The 15838-nt window shown below is 40.9% G+C and overlaps 1 protein-coding gene across 9 annotated transcripts in view; it reads right to left on the bottom strand.

The window, feature by feature from the left end:
• Nucleotides 1-15838, bottom strand: part of ZNF462 (zinc finger protein 462) — a 134151-nt gene that overhangs the window by 57081 nt on the left and 61232 nt on the right. For 8 of the 9 annotated variants that reach the window (XR_009215897.1, XR_009215898.1, XM_058523715.1 and 5 more), the window contains exons 6-7: nt 12968-13086; nt 8673-8864 (exon numbers count right to left, since the gene is read on the bottom strand). Coding sequence is in view for 7 of the 9 variants with exons in the window: in XM_058523715.1 (XP_058379698.1) it covers nt 8673-8864; nt 12968-13086 (311 nt within the window). In the remaining 2 variants the exon portion in view is untranslated. Of the gene's footprint in view, nt 1-8672; nt 8865-12967; nt 13087-13127; nt 14499-15838 lie in introns of those variants that run through there. The other variant, XM_058523721.1, reaches the window with a different exon arrangement.

The raw sequence follows: 15838 nt of genomic DNA, 5'->3' as shown, positions 1-15838 counted from the left end.
AATAATTTAAAAGATTAATTTGATCACTTAGGAATTAAAAAAAGAGACATGCAGAACTCCTATAATAAACCAGAATGGATGATGTTCCAACTAGTCAAGAGGGAAAAACATAACCAGCAATGCTAAAACTCAAGGACAAGATTTAGGGTTGAGAAGGTTCCGAGTTGCTCAATGTGGCCATCACGGCAGCCTTGGTGGAGGGCTCACAGTGCACGAAAATAAAAGAAGACCTAAGGAGGGTGGCTTGCAAGAGTCATCTTAGAATATTTTGTGTCCCTAAAGGAGCTGAAGAACCCAGCTCCGGAATGACTTCTCCAAGAGCAGCGGACTGGTCCATAAAGCCTCAGCCGGCCCTGCACTCCCAGCCAAACACCTCCTTTGGGTTGAGCTGGATGACTCTGAAACTTCTCAAAAAGTAAAAGAGCCCGATGGCAGGAACATCTCCCTCCCTGGGCATCAACAGCAAGGGACTGAACCAGCAAAAAGCAAGCAGATCCTCCTGCCTGACCCTCTCACGTCCACACTCTGGCCATTCTTTATTTATCTCGCCACTTTTATTTAACCACCACCCCTGGGATTTTCCCATAGCATATTATTTAGGATTACGAATGAGTTAACAAGAAAATTGCACATTATTTGGACATGACTTCCTGGGCCATACCATCAAAACTCATATAATTTATTTTAAAAAATGAGTTGTTTCTAAAAGGTTATTTCTGGCATCTTCTCCTCATCTCTGCACTTAAAAAAATTTTTTTTTCACATACCCTTCTTGCCCGGGACATACCCTCTGCTTCAGCAAGGCTGTCCCAGGATCTCTACCGCTGAGTCATGGCTCACTCAGCTAGTCCGCTCAAGTTCAATACCCTTCCTTCTGCTTGTGTGAAACCCTCTAATGCAGAACAGTATTTGAAAGAGGAGCGAGGACCAATGAATCATAAGAAGTCTCAAGAGAGTCTGAAGGATTTTATATCAAATATAATTGGGCTAAAATATCTAGCTCCACTTCCACGGGAAAGCAGATTTGAGATGGGCAATAAGAAGACAAGGAAAAATTGTGTCTTTCAAAAGAGAACCAAGATTCATCATTTTAGATGATTTGAGTAACAATGGAATATATTTTCTGCCAAAGAATAAAGTAGATTTCTTCTTTCTTTTAGATACTTCCCATGACAGAGGTTCCAGAGGACGTAAGATGAGATCTTAGCAGTTCACCAAGAGATGCAAAAGTCAGATGTGGAATTGCGAAGCAAACTCTGGTGTTGCTAGGAATGAGCTCTTAGTGAGTTTGCTAGTATATGCTTATATTTCTGATGAACAAATGTTTTTCTTGGCATGGGAAGAGGGAGATGGGTTAGTTTGACTAAGTTCCCAGGACATGGAAAGCTTACACTTAGTAGAAATGTTTTTTAAACCTTGGCACATGAAACTGTGGCTAATTCAAAAACTCACAGAAATCTCAGGTAGGTGGGTTACTTGGGAAGGGTCTATCACATGATATTGAACTTCAGAGTGGTGATAATTTTTGAAGCTTCCTATTGGCCATGGAGGCCAAGTTCTAACATTTGAACCTCTGAAGACTTCCGGGCGTATAACAGAGGATGCAGAATCATCTGTACCATGCTGAACCACTGGAGTCGCAGACTTCTAAATCTTTATCATAGAAATGCCATTCTTCACAATAAGCATTAAAATAAACTCTAGATCATATTTTAACGTAGAAATTCTGAGGTCAAAAACGGAAGGTTAGTATTCTCTGGTCAGATAATTTTGAGACCAGCAGAACCTATTATAAATTATGGTCAAGCTATTAAAATTATGCCTTGTAGCCCATGTGCTATAAACGATGTAAATCTTTGTACTTCACAACTATTCACTCAAGAGCCTCTATACCATTATTGTCATTTTTAAAGAAACCACCTCTTCTTTCTTTCACCCCAGGAGAAATTTGATTGCAGTTGGAACCTGTGTGGAAGTTCTGATGCCCAGCAACTAACTGGATCCTCTTAAAGGTTGAATTTTATGTCTGACCTATTTAGAAATCTGAAAAGCTTCTCTTGGAAAAGCAGACATCTCAGATCTTAATTTTTAAGTGTCAAGTACTGCTACAGTCAATGTTAAATGAGCCAATAGTTTGATGCTGGACTCAATACTATTCTTAGAGAAGATATTCTCTTAAGCTTAAATGTAATTCACACACTAATATTTTTAAAACTTTATCTAATAACTTACATTTCATATGTGAAACAAAGAATATATTTAGGTCAAGTTACATTTTAAGTGACATCTAGGAACATTCTATTAAATATAAATGTCTATAATGACATTTATTAAAGACTGGACTAATTTCATGGGTATTGCTGTAATTTTTTCCCCCCAATCATCCATGGGGGGCAGGGGTCAGTGACGTACTGCCCGTGGGCTAAACCCAGCCTCCCCTGTTTTTGTACATAAAGTTTTATTGGAACACAGCCATGTCCATTTATTGACATATTATTTATGGCTGCTTTCACTTTACAATGGCACATTTGAGTAGTTGTAACAGACTATATGGCCCACGAAGCTGAAAATATTTTCAATCTGGCCCTTTCCAGAAAAAGTTTGCCAATCCACGATTTATAGTTTGTAGGAACTGACCAGTACAAGTCTCATAAAACGAGTCTCTTCAACCCAATACATTACGTTAAAATCCCGGTGAGTACAATTTTCAGGTAGAATAGAAAATTTTTATTAATCTACAAGTTTTATTGGTCAGTTTCACTCTATAGCTTCTCTGAATTTGGATTTAACTGTAACCACACACTGTATATTTTTTGACAACAACACAGAGAACAAGCTAGGCCACTCCAGGGGCAATGATGATGTGCACCTGCTCCAAGAAGGGGCTCTGCTACCAGGTGACCACACCAGAAATGCCACCTCTCCAGCTCCACTGCACTTTCTAGCTCCTTCTGAGGGTTGAAATGACCTACACCCTGTCTCAACCTTCAGTTTCCCACCTCTACAGCAAGTCTCAATTTGCAGGGAACAATGTCCATGTCTAGAATGCTCTTTGCCAAGGAAGAGCTTCTCCTCTTGGCAGAATGAGGTGTCAGAAAATTTCTCTTACAGCAGTCTCTAAGGTTTCATCTTCGGATTGTCTATCTTTTGAACTTGCCTCTTAAATGGAAATGAAATAAACTTACCCTCATACAATTTGGTTCTGTGGAGTTAGACCTATTAGGACACTCAGTACAATTAACTGAATTGAAAATTGTGGTGCCTCCATGAAATCATTGGTCAGTCACAAAAAGTCAGTATTTATTAAGTACCTACCTAACTGCCCCCACTGGAAAATTAGGAGACAGAACCAACAGCGTATCCACAAGTACAAACAGAGCACTGAGAAGATCAGCGATCAAAGATTCATCAGTAGGGTTGGGGCCAGTCAAATCGGTCTTTAGAGGAAGTGACAGTCGGGGACACGTAGAGAGAAGCAGACAGGGAGGAGATCCTTGCAAGCTCCCAGCAGAGCTTATTCAAAGGCACAGGAGTGGAAATAAAGAAGTTAGATGCTGGGGGCAGCAAGCACAGAGATGGCTAGAAACATCAGTATTTGTTAGCGAGGCCACCCTGGAAGGGGGAAAATGTGACTAAATGGCAAACTTTGAATGCAATGCAGAGCACTATGATTTTGGTATGACAATAACATGTGCCTGTGGTTCTTCAGGGAGAGGTGTCTTGATAAAAATAGTGCTTATCGGTGATGCAGTGGTTAAGTTCGGCATGCTCCACTTCAGCAGCCCCGAGTTCACAGGTTCGGATCCCAGTGGGTACCTACACCGCTCATCAAGCCATGCTGTGGTGGCATCCCACATACAAAATAGAGCATGATGGGCACAGATGTTAGCTCAGGGCTGATCTTCCTCAAGCAGAAAAAAAAAAAAGACGAAGACTGGCAACAGGTGTTAGCTTAAGGCTAACCTTCCTCACCAAAAAAAAGGGGGCTGGCCCAGTGGCGTAGTGGTTAAGTTCACGTGCTCTGCTTCAGTGGCCCAGGGTTCGCAAGTTCGATCCTGGGCGAGGACCTACACACCGCTCATCAAGCCATGCTGTGGCGGCGTCCTACATTCAAAATAGAGGAAGATGGGCACAGATGTTAGCTCAGGGCTAATCTTCCTCAGCAAAAAGAGGAAGATTGGCAATGGATGTTAGCTCAGGACCGATCTTCCTCACCGAAAAAAAAAATAGTGCTTATCAAGTATTATTCTAGAGTTTAGAACAGAAACCCCAACTGGAAAATTGTAACAGAAAATCCTTCCCTTAAAAAAAAAAAAAAAATCACAAAGCGCCTTACAAAATTACAACATTTTCCTACTAATTCATAATAGCAAAGACTTCTCCGCTGGGTGGACACTATCAAAATCTATATTATAAAGGGAAGGGTATCATTCTTGGTGTTTTCCTTCAGTTTATATTAGGGCATGGACTAAGAAACTATGTTATCCTCATTCTCCTTATTTATTGTGCACCTGGTCTTAGTGTCTGATTTTTGTTGTAAACGCATCAATAGCTATTTCCGGAAGCAGGCAATTCCATACAGCATAGCTAGATAGATAGAAGAAATAAAACAATCTATTCTTTGGGGGAAATTCAAGGGAGGAAAAAGATGGAACGTCACCATTGGTCTGACTACTTATAAAAAATATAGCCGAATTTCAAATTACATATCCACTGCCCATGCATTGTGTAGCTTCTCAGATCTAAACAAATCTGATAACTAAAGTACGCTGTTCTAGTTTCTTGTCATTTTATAGATGTGTATTTTTTTTGTACTGAACGCAGAGACTTGGAAAAAGCTTGATAAAACCCAGTCCTATATTTTTATGGCAGGAGAAGGAACCCAGTAAACAGAAACACAGCAGAGCACTTCCTTTTGTTGACAACCTTATGATTTCCCCTTAATGCATTGTTTAGAATAGCAATTACGTGTCATTTCCCATTATCCTATACACAGAACCAATACCACACAGTTGCTGTTTTTCTTGCCAACAACCGATCATGAAGAATATATAAAGGATTCACGTGCTGGTGAAACATGTCAAGACTGACAGCCCGGAGCCCTAGCTCTGTTTATGTACAGAACAGGTGTGTGGCCAGGCAGCTGGGCTGAAATCTCCCCTCCACCTTCTCATTCCCACCTTCCCGGCTTCCCTCCCTTGCAGGGCTTCCCTCTGGGCGGGGAGGGCGAGCAGCTTTGGAAGAACCTTCTTTTTCAGGCTGTTTTCCCTATGCCAGAGAAGACTGGCTCGCTCTCAAGACTGCAAGCATTTGACCACTGCAAACAGCAGTGAGTATGTCAACTTGTTTTATTCACATCCCTCGCTAGGAGACCAGAAAGCCAAGGACTCGCTGGTGATTTCCCTGGTTTTATGATCTCCACTCCCCCCAGGCCTGCAACACATTTTTGGTTCTTGTGTTCAGTGTCCTGGCATCTGCAGTGTGGGAAACCTCGACTGAGAGCCAGTAGCCCCACAGCTTCTCCCTATTAAAACGTACAACTGGATTTCACATGCGTGTTTCAAACACTATTCGAGGCGTGATTTACAGGCTACTGTCTAGCCTCACAGCTGTTTCTTCATCCCCTAGACTTAGCCGTTCCTAGGAATCCACCACTCAGCTCCCTAGCAAATAGTCTTCCCATTTTCAACCTCCTCAGTCATTCTTGGGCATCCAAAACTATGCAAGATCTGTAGTAAGGATTCAAGAAAATATTTATTGCACAAGTAAACTATAAATTATTCTTTCCAAAGCCAGGCCTGATGGGCTAGTGGTTAAAGTTTGGCTCACTCCGCTTCGGCAGCCCGGGTTCAGTTCCCAGGAGTGGAACCACACCACCCGTCTATAAGTAGCCATGCTGTGGTGGCGGCTCACATAGAAGAACTAGAAGGACTTACAGCTAGAATATACAATCATGTACCGGGGCTTTGGGGAGGAAAAAAAAAATTCTTTCCACAGAATTATTCATTCACAAGAATAGCCCATTAATGCCTTCTTTCTGTTTACCCTACCTTCTAATTAAGTTTTTGTCATCAAATTAAATGAATCACTGCTGGCATATTGATATGGGTTATTCATATACATTACAACAGCACAGGTCCAATGACTTTTGTATAAGCCTCACTACACAGTTGCCACCCAGGACTTTCACAGTCACTATGTTCTTTCTTTAGAAGGAAAAAAAAAACACTTTTCTATATTGCAAATTATTTTCCTATGGCTGAATAAAGACACACTGTGTTATGCAGAGTTACTCAATTACCATATCATCATGTTTTTGCAACCACCAAGGTCCTAACCTAGTCCAGCTTCCAAGAATCTGAAATCACCCCCAAAACGTTAGGCCTCAGCCTGAGGGTTGTGGTTAGTTCAATACCATGCTGACAGTTTCTTCTATACATTGGATTTTAAGCTGTTGGAGGGCCAGAATGGTACTGAAATCATTTCTGGTCCTTCTGTGCATATAGTATAGCTCTTGGCAGAGAGCACTGACTCAGTAAGCTGACTGAACTTAACTCTTCTTAGCCTATACAGAGAAAGATGATCGTGTAGTGAGTGGTCTCAGGATTCCCTTGTCCTGTCACTGAGACCCACCTTTCAAAGAAAGAACACAAAGGAAAAAGAAGGTATGACACCAAGAGAAATGTCCCAGGAAAAGCCTTTGCTGGAAATGGTGTCTGGATGAATCAATTTCACCCAAATGGCTCCACAGGTGTAGCTTCCATTTCAGATGAAAGCAATTAATTAAAAATCACGTTAACAAAGATCTTACAATTTACATCAAATTATACTTTGCCCTTTGTTGCAATATTCCAATCTTCACCAAAAAACAGACTCTCAAGGTGCTAAGGGGACATTTTTGGTATCCTTTTACACATACTCTCCACCCCTGCCCCAGCTTTGAGACTCTAAGTTTTCCCGGAAATCACCACCACCTCCAGGCTTCCTCTTGCCTTCTCAACTACTATGCACCTGCTGGGGAGATAGTGCGCTCACTCCATTACAAGCCATAGTCACAGGAACACGCCTTCTGTGTTAAACAGAAGTCCTTGAAGACAGGAATACCAGTAAGCAGCTACTGTGTTTAACATAGTGTTTACCGATTTGCTAAGAAAGACCACCAAATTCCCCAACTCAACAAAGGTGGCTTTTAGTTTCAGAACTTACCTTTCCTTTTCCTCCCACAGCTGTCTTCTTACAGACTTCATGTTTAATAAAGATTACTGGTTTACTCTCTTGATAATCTGATAATTAGACCATGTTGACAGGTTTGGCTGTTAGATCTTCAGATTACCTGAAGAGTCTCTCTTTTTAAACCCTTACATTAAAAATAAGTCAGAATTCATACTTGTCATCAACGGTCCCAAAAGCCAAAACTGCAGTCAAAGGATGAAAATGGCAGGAATAAAATGACCATTTATTAAATACCTACCGTGTGTCAGATGCTGTATCAGGCATTTTGTATGTGTGCCTTTTCTCATCAATCTCTCAAGGGAATCAGTTGAGGTAGTTATCATTATCCAATTTTACATGTGAGTCTGGGAAGCTAAGATTGCCCAGGAAAACACAACTGGCATTGAGAGAAGTAAGATGCAAAGCCAAGCTTTTGTTCCAAAGTTCCACGAACTTTCTTTCCAATCCACTAAGCTCCTCCCAAGAACGTAATAGGAGACCTTGGGAACAGTTTGTTCCCTGACCTGGGAAGTATTCAAGCTGGTGGTAGATAACTGGTGACTGGAGATGTTGCAGAAGGGATTCGAGCATTACAGGGGGATAGAGGAGAGCAGCTCTAAGGTCTTCTACAACTCTAAGAATCTATAGACTTCCTCTTCTCCGAAGCACCTGATTCTGCAGTCACCTGAGATGAGCTGAGTAATCAAAACACTTCTGTTTCTTAGTCTGATCAAAATAATAAACCATCCCTCTGCTCACTATGCCACACTTGCGATCTCTTTCTTTCTTCCATTTCTCTTTCTTTCTTCTACAGCTTTGGTTACATTGCCAGTGAGGAGATCCCTCCAAATACAGGGTTCCTGTATTTCTTCTGAAGCTCCAAAACTGGGCAGTTAGACCCTCCCCCCAACTGTTGCTTCCTCAACATCCTTCAGCTATAAGAAATCACTACATTACCCCTAAATTATCTTGTGACCCAATCAGTAATACTTGCCCCACCCATTCACCCTTTCCATCCCTACTCTAAATTCGGTGTGGTTAACTTACATATCTGGCACCCCAAACACTCTGGCAATTTTTTTTTTTTTTTAGAACAAGACAGGATATAAATAAGTAAATAAGTAAACAAAGAAATCTGCCTGGTATTCTATCTGCTTTCTTGCTCGCAACCACAGGGGAAGACTCCAACACTGATCCATCTCACACAACGTGCTCTTTCCAGAAGCAATGCTCACATGGTATAGACTGACATTTTTGCCATGGCACCAGACAGACGCTCAACCAAGTTCACTTCACTTTCCCACTCCAATTTCTATACTGTTTCAACCTTTCCATGTTTCTTCCTTCACTTGAACCGTCATGTTTTCTTGTAAGATTTTCCTTCGAAAGAATGATTGGCAAGGAATCCCAGCCCACCTCAACCTTAAGAGGTTAATTCTGGCTCGGAAGCCCATTTTTACCATTGGAGTCTTCCACTTCTTCGGCCGGGGTAGCTTTCTGGGAGGAGTGGTGGGCGTGTGAGGAGAGGAGACTGACAATTCGTGGCCTGGGGAGGGTCAGGGCTTTTCCGTGGACCTTGAGGGAGTGTTCCTTCAACTGGCTGATTGTCATGGTGGAAAATGAGCACCAAGAACACTTGTAGGCATGTTCACCTGGAAGGGGACGGTGGTAAGGGACAGAACAGGAAAAGGAGGGAAGAGGGTATAAATGGGAGTGGGAAACAAAATAACACAGTCAGTTCACTCTAGAGAAGCGCTTCTCCAGCTTCATGGGCTAAGAGCCCTCACAGGCCAACTGCCTGCCCATTCCCACAGCCACAGCTCCTCTGGGATTGAAACTCTTTGATGAGCTCCATAATCCAGTGACCTCGTCCCTTTTCATTTCACGCTCTACTTACAGGGATGAGGCTATGGGTTGACTCTCCAACAGGGAATGAAACCAAATGTCTATGATACCTCCTTTAGAAAGGGTTCCCAATCTCTCTTTCTCCCTCTCTATACTAGAAATGACCATGTCGGTTTTCATTCAAGGTTGCCTTTTATCATCTGCAGAAAATAATATGCTTAATTCTTATTCCAAGCGTGTATTAGTGGCTTTCCAAGCAAAAGTCACTTGGTGCACTCTATTGTGCTATTCTCATTCTCTGCTTCCTTGCTGACTACACACCTCCTCCATTCCACACATCCTGTATGTTTTGGGTTTTTTTGGACGAGTTCACAAACCTCAGCACAAAACTTCATTTCCCCAACTAATCAATAGTGCAGAAATGGGTAAAAATAATTCATTTCTTTAACTGAGAGAGTTGTATATGTATAAACATGTGTGTGTGTGTGTGAGTGTGCGTATCTCCAATATTCTTCAATAAACAGGACATTTAAGTAAAAGAAAGTATTTTTCTTTTAATTATTTTTACCAACTGAAGTACAGCACAGATCACTATGACCAAATTAAGTTAGAGTATGATTTACCTTTGTCCTAAGTCAAATTAATTGCATTTTAAGAAGCACGGGTGTAAAATGGGCATGCTTATGTTGAGGGACAGACATACACTGCAGTGATCGACTCAGAGAGCAGTTTTGCTTTTTAGGCTTAGAATGCTCATGTCTGCAACTCAACAATTCCACTTCTGAGAGTTTATATTAAGGAACTATCCTTTAATACATAGAAAGTTTTATTTAGAAATATACAATATTTATGCCTGAAAAAGGTATGAAAGAATATAAATTTCTAACCACAAGGAGATGGGTAAGTAAATGTGGCATATCTTCTTGATGAACTATCATTCATTAAAATAAATTCTTGAAATGTTTGCAATAATACAGAAAACTATGAAAAATAAAATACTGATACCCAGAAAAATAAATAGAAAGATACAATATAGTTTAGATAAAATTATAATCACAACTATTAAAAGCAATCATAGAGGAAATGGTTGAAAGGAAATATTATCAAATGTTAACAACAGTGGTCTTTAAATAATAAGATTATGGATGACTATGTTTCTTCTTTCCTTTCCAAATTTTTCTCTAATGAACATGTAATTCTTAAAATTTATTTTTAAGGTGAATTTTAAAAACCAAAAGAGAGGAAAGAGAAGGAAATAGAGGAATAAGAGGAGAAAGGATCTTTAGTAATGAAGGTCTTGGGGACCAGTGAGAAGGAACTGCGGACAGAGCTGCATCTATGGATTAACACTAATGAAGCAGGAATGAGGAGGGGACCTCTGCCTTTGCTTTAACCCAGCTGAGATGGTTACTTTCCTGACACCCTGAAAATTACCAAACGGTTTCACATGAGCAATGAACTCAGCATCCCAAGTTCTGCATTAAGCCTCTTTTTCAGCACTGATGATTTCCAGAGCTTGCATTTCCAAGAAAGCCTTGAACAGAACTACCGAAAACCTTGAGTGACACAACTTGCTACAGCCCAAGACAGAAGAGAAGTTCAAAGTCAGAGGACCCAAATAAGAACACCAGTCAGTTTGTCCCCCCAACCATTACCTAGGAGTTACAGGATAATGCTGGGCTGTGAACAATGGTATTTACTAATACAATAAATATATAAATATACGTTATATACAATATATTAGGGTATATTATTATATATTGTAAATATATATTACTATTATTGTATGTAATACTACTGCTCTCCTTATTTCATTTTTCAATTTTTTTTTTGGGTGAGGGAGATTAACCCTGAGTTAACATCTGTGCCAATCTTCCTCTATTTTGTATGTGGGTCACTGCCTCAGCATGGCTCATGAGTGGTAGATGCATGCCTGGGGTTTGAACCCAGGAACCCAGGCCGCCAAAGCAGAGTGCCCCAAACTTAAGCACTACACCACGGGGCCCCCAATTTTTCAATTTTTTAATGCATGCCTGGCTGCATAAACCTTGCTGGGTGGTTGTAAGTAACATAACCTGAGAGAGAATCCTAATCCACATTATTTGGTTAGTCCACACTATGTTTTATCCTTTAAAATAAAATAAAATAATCCATCTAGAACAGACACGATGCCATGTCATGGACACCAAAGTTCCAAGGTGTGTAGTGAACTGAATTACACTGCTCCCACTCTCTCTTTCTGAATGCTTCCTTTTCGCCAACCAGTGAGCACAGAAGGCCAGTCTGCTTGGTCAGCTCCAAGGACAAACACTTCAGCTCAGTGCCCTGAAGTCAGTGTACAGCCTCTGGCTCTCTTTTAAAGTCCTTTCTACAGGCCAAATTGTTTACCCAACTCCCACTGGTAAAGTGCTTTTGACAAGGCTGAGGCCTATGGGAAAAGCTCACCGGGATGGTGATGGTATCCCTGCTGAATAATTTACAATATAAAGTTAGAAAAGAGTGGTTTGGATCCTGAAGGCTCTTACTCCATGGACTTTAGTAGAATTTTCTGGGAGATATAAAAATACTAACAGATAGAGAAAAGCCCATATAGCTAATCTCCAGTAGGCTTAGGGTATCTGGAAGACTTTGGTAATTCTACTCCATTAACCCAGTTCAACAGACCCAACACTGAGGAAATAGCAAAGACACGTGGTCCTATTTCCACAGATGATGAAGAGATGGTAAAGTGAAGGACTCAAGTCCTGGGCAGTTTTTATAACCACAGAGGGGAAGCTAATAAATGAGACAGAATTCTAGTTGACTGAAAATTTTAAAACTAGAACACAACTAGAATGCGAAATACCTTAGCTGAGGAAACTTGGAGGGGATCTGATTTCTAGAGGAATCTCTGAGGATATAGCTAGGTATTCTGAGGGCTTCATTTCCCCAGTTTCCCTTTGTGTTGATGTAAGTTCCTCAAAGGTTGTCAAAACCTCTGAGAGGGCCACAGGCTGCTTCTGAGAGTGACTGAGAACATCACAGTGAGAGCCCTGGGCCTCTCCCCACTGCCTTTCCTACATTATGGCTCTGTTCTGTCTTAGCTGAGTTCTAATGAGTTACCGTTGGGCATCCTCTATCATATGCAAAGTAGAGAAGAGCAGAAAAGAGAGCGAGGCAGTATCTTGTCGGTCACAAGGATGTAGGTGTTTGTTCTAGAACCAAATTCTCAGTGAATGGGATATATGGCCTTGAGCGAGTCCTTTTATTCTGAGTCTCTGTATCTTCACCTGACACTGAGGGTGACAACAATATCTACCCTTTAGGATTGCCATGAGGATTAAATGAGATGACGAATATAACACGCTCAGTACAGAGTCTGATAGGTAAGGGATGTCCATGAGCTGAGCACAACGAGATGGAACAAGAGAGATAGAGACCAACATAGCTCCTGGACACACACGACCCAAATCATTTCTTATCTGGTGTATGGAAATGTATCTAAGGGCATCTCATGAGAAATCTCACACGTCTTGAGCTCTCTTTCTCCCTTTGAACTTCCCCAAGATTATAATGTTATTTTAGTTGAGAATTATCTTTAGTGGATGTAACAATTCTCTGCATTCCATTGAAAAGCTAGGTAATTTAGAAATTTCTCTAAAAAACAAAACCTGTTAGTAGCATGAATCTGTTAGTAGCTACTTGTTAGTAGCATGAATCAACTGTAACATGGGTGACACTGGCTTTGTATTATTTTGGCTTTGGACGATTCTTCAAGTTTTCTTTATTAGATTAAAATAAAACTGAACACGTAACCATCTGAAGAAAAACTTATTCTCACGTGTGGGGCAAGGGACTTTGAAAATTTCACTCAATAAAGACCATTAGATTTTAAATTCGGAGAACTTGTGCATTATGAATCCCAACTCACCAGCATGAGCTTTGAGTATATGTGTTTTGAGCCGGCTGTTATAGGAGGACTTGAAGGAGCAGAGTTTGCATCGGAATGGTTTATGGTGTCCGTGGTGGGTCTGCATATGGCGATCCAAACTTGATGCAGAAGAAAAAAAAAAAGGAAAATGACAAGATTAAAAGTTGCACACAACATTTTCTCATTGCCCTTTTCCAGGATTCCCATCTCTAAGCTGTTCAAAGTCATTTTGTTACTTTCCAATGATGGCGCTTACCAAAAAAATTTTAAATTAGCAAAAGTTGTTATACCTACTCTAAAAGAAGGGGAAGGTAAAGGAAGGAAGAGATCAAGATCCCTCTTGGATTGGCAGATATAGCAGTGGTAACAGGTCATGGCAGACTTATTTTCCCTTCTCTAGAAGCACTGAGAATTGGAAGAGGGCATCCAAAAAGAAAAGGTAAAATATGGGTGAATTCAAGTTTTCTGCCAACTCAGTGAGAAGTGCCTATCCCCAAACAGTCTTTTAACTTAAAAAAAAAAAAAACGAGAATTAGAGAAATTTTACATGTACAAGGGGCTGACTTTCTTTTTAAATCTTAATTCCACTTTCATTGTGAACACTTGAGTGGGCACAGGAGGTTTCAAAGTGGCTGAACTCCTTGCAAGGGACTGTTTCCAGTGTCTTTGTAAATGTGGAAGCCAAGTGCAGGTGGGTTTAAAGGAAGTCACGTGATCCAAAGGCTAGCCATCCCTTCTGATAAACAAAGCCATGTTTGCTGTATATCAGTCTTCTAGAAGCAATTTATAAGGAAGTTATTTAATTATAACAAACTCCCAGTATTTCATAATAATTACTAGTCTAAAAAAATAATAAATCTACTAAACAAGGTATGGGAAGAAGTTCTAATTTGTTTCAGTACCCCAGAGAACTAGATTCCATTCTAAATGACTCATCTGGGAATGGTACCACTTACCATTCAGACATATAATGTTCTCCTGAGCTCCAAAGCAGCACTTTCATTCGCCTCCGGACACCTCCCTCTGGTTGTCCTTTAGCTATCTTAAACTCAACCAGCCCTAAACAAACCCATGGGGTTTTTTTCCCCAAAACAAATTTTCTTCTTCATTTCCTTGTTTCTATAAAGGGCACTACCATTCTTTCAGTCAACTAGACTGAAAACCTAGGTGCCCTTTGTACTCGACTTTGTCACTCATCCCCTCCATTAAGTCAATTTTTCCAAGTCATGAAGATCCTACTTTCCTCAACCATTCCCAAAGTTCCATCCTAACTTCTTGGATCAGCTACTATCACTGCCTCCTAATTGGTCTCCCCCATTTTTTTTCCCAACTCAAGCTAAGAAGTCAGACTGCCTGGGATCAAATCCCAGTTATTACCAAAAGCTCTGTGGCCTTGGGCAAGTGACATAACCCTCTAGGCCTCAATTTTCTTATCTATATAATGGAGATGAGAATGGGACCATACCTCAGAGGGCTGTTTTGAGAATAAAATGAGATGATACTTGACGGCGCTTAGCGCGGTGCCTGGCACCTGGTGAAGCAAATAAATGTTGGCGATTACGATGACTTGACTCATTTCAGAGTCTTCCTTTCACCAGTAATGTAACTTACAAAGTGCTAATTCCATGTTCCAAGACTCTAAATATGGTCTCTACTCAAGTATTCAGACTTTATCTTCCACTATTTCTCTACATATCACTTAAAGATTAGTCAAACTGGACCACCACCTGGGCCCCCATGAGCCTCACACTCTCTTCCTCAGGCTCCTGTTCTCTCATCTTTTCCTCCACACTGTATGTCCTTCCCAAAATATTCAAGTCCTATCTTTCAACTTTAAGACTTGACTCAAATGCTCCCTACTCCAGAAAACCTTCCTGACTCTCCCAGAGTGGATGTAACATTTCCCTTCTTTGAAACTTCATACATTTTGTTGATATATATATATATATTTTTTTTTTTTTTGGTGAGAAAGATTAGCCCTGTGCTAACATCCATTGCCAATCCTCCTCTTTCTGCTGAGGAAGACTGGCCCTGGGCTAACATCCGTGCCCATCTTCCTCTACTTTATATGCGATGCAGCCACAGCATGGCTTGATAAGCGGTGCATATGTCCACGCCCAGGCTCCGAACCTGCGAACCCCGGGCCGCCATAGCGGAGTGCGCGAACTTAACCACTAGGCCACGAGGCTGGCCCCACGTTGATATATTTTTTAAAGACATGTGCCGAGTCATTTGTGTGCTTGCTCTGTTTGTAACCCAACTAGCCCCTAAGTTCCCTTAGATCACTGACCACATCCTATCCATCTTTATATTCCCCCAAAGCCTCCAGCACAGTGCCTAGCATGGGGCATATTCATTTACTCACAATGATTTACTGAGGTTCTACTGTGTGTCAGAAAGCATGACAGATGCTGTTCAATAAACACTTACTGCATTGACAAGAACTATATAAGTTTTATGCCAGTGCATGGATCTGATGACAAAGATTAGACATTAGACCCTGCATAATAATAAAGAGTTTATAACCCATCTTAACCTCTGGAGAAGCATTGCCTCCTCCTGCCTTTCAACAACCACTAACTAGCACTTTATCTTTTTTAAGAAGCAAACAGCCCCTCATTTATCTTCAATTATCATAAAAATAAACAGCATGTCAGTCTTACAATCAGTCACCTTCATCCAAGACGGCAGAACACATTATTGAACATTTATCTCTTACACAGTTGAAGAGAAAGGCAACAAAAGGTTGTTTCTTCTCAGAACCATCTCTCTTCCCATCACCCCAAAAAGCCTTACACAATACCCCAAATTTATAATTTAAGGGCTGTGATGGGCAACGGGAAGCTCCCTCTCCTCAACTGCTCTGTACTT

Source organism: Diceros bicornis, chromosome 28, assembly GCF_020826845.1.
Source record: "Diceros bicornis minor isolate mBicDic1 chromosome 28, mDicBic1.mat.cur, whole genome shotgun sequence".
NCBI lineage: Eukaryota > Metazoa > Chordata > Mammalia > Perissodactyla > Rhinocerotidae > Diceros > Diceros bicornis.
This window is presented reverse-complemented; position numbering and strand designations above follow the sequence as displayed.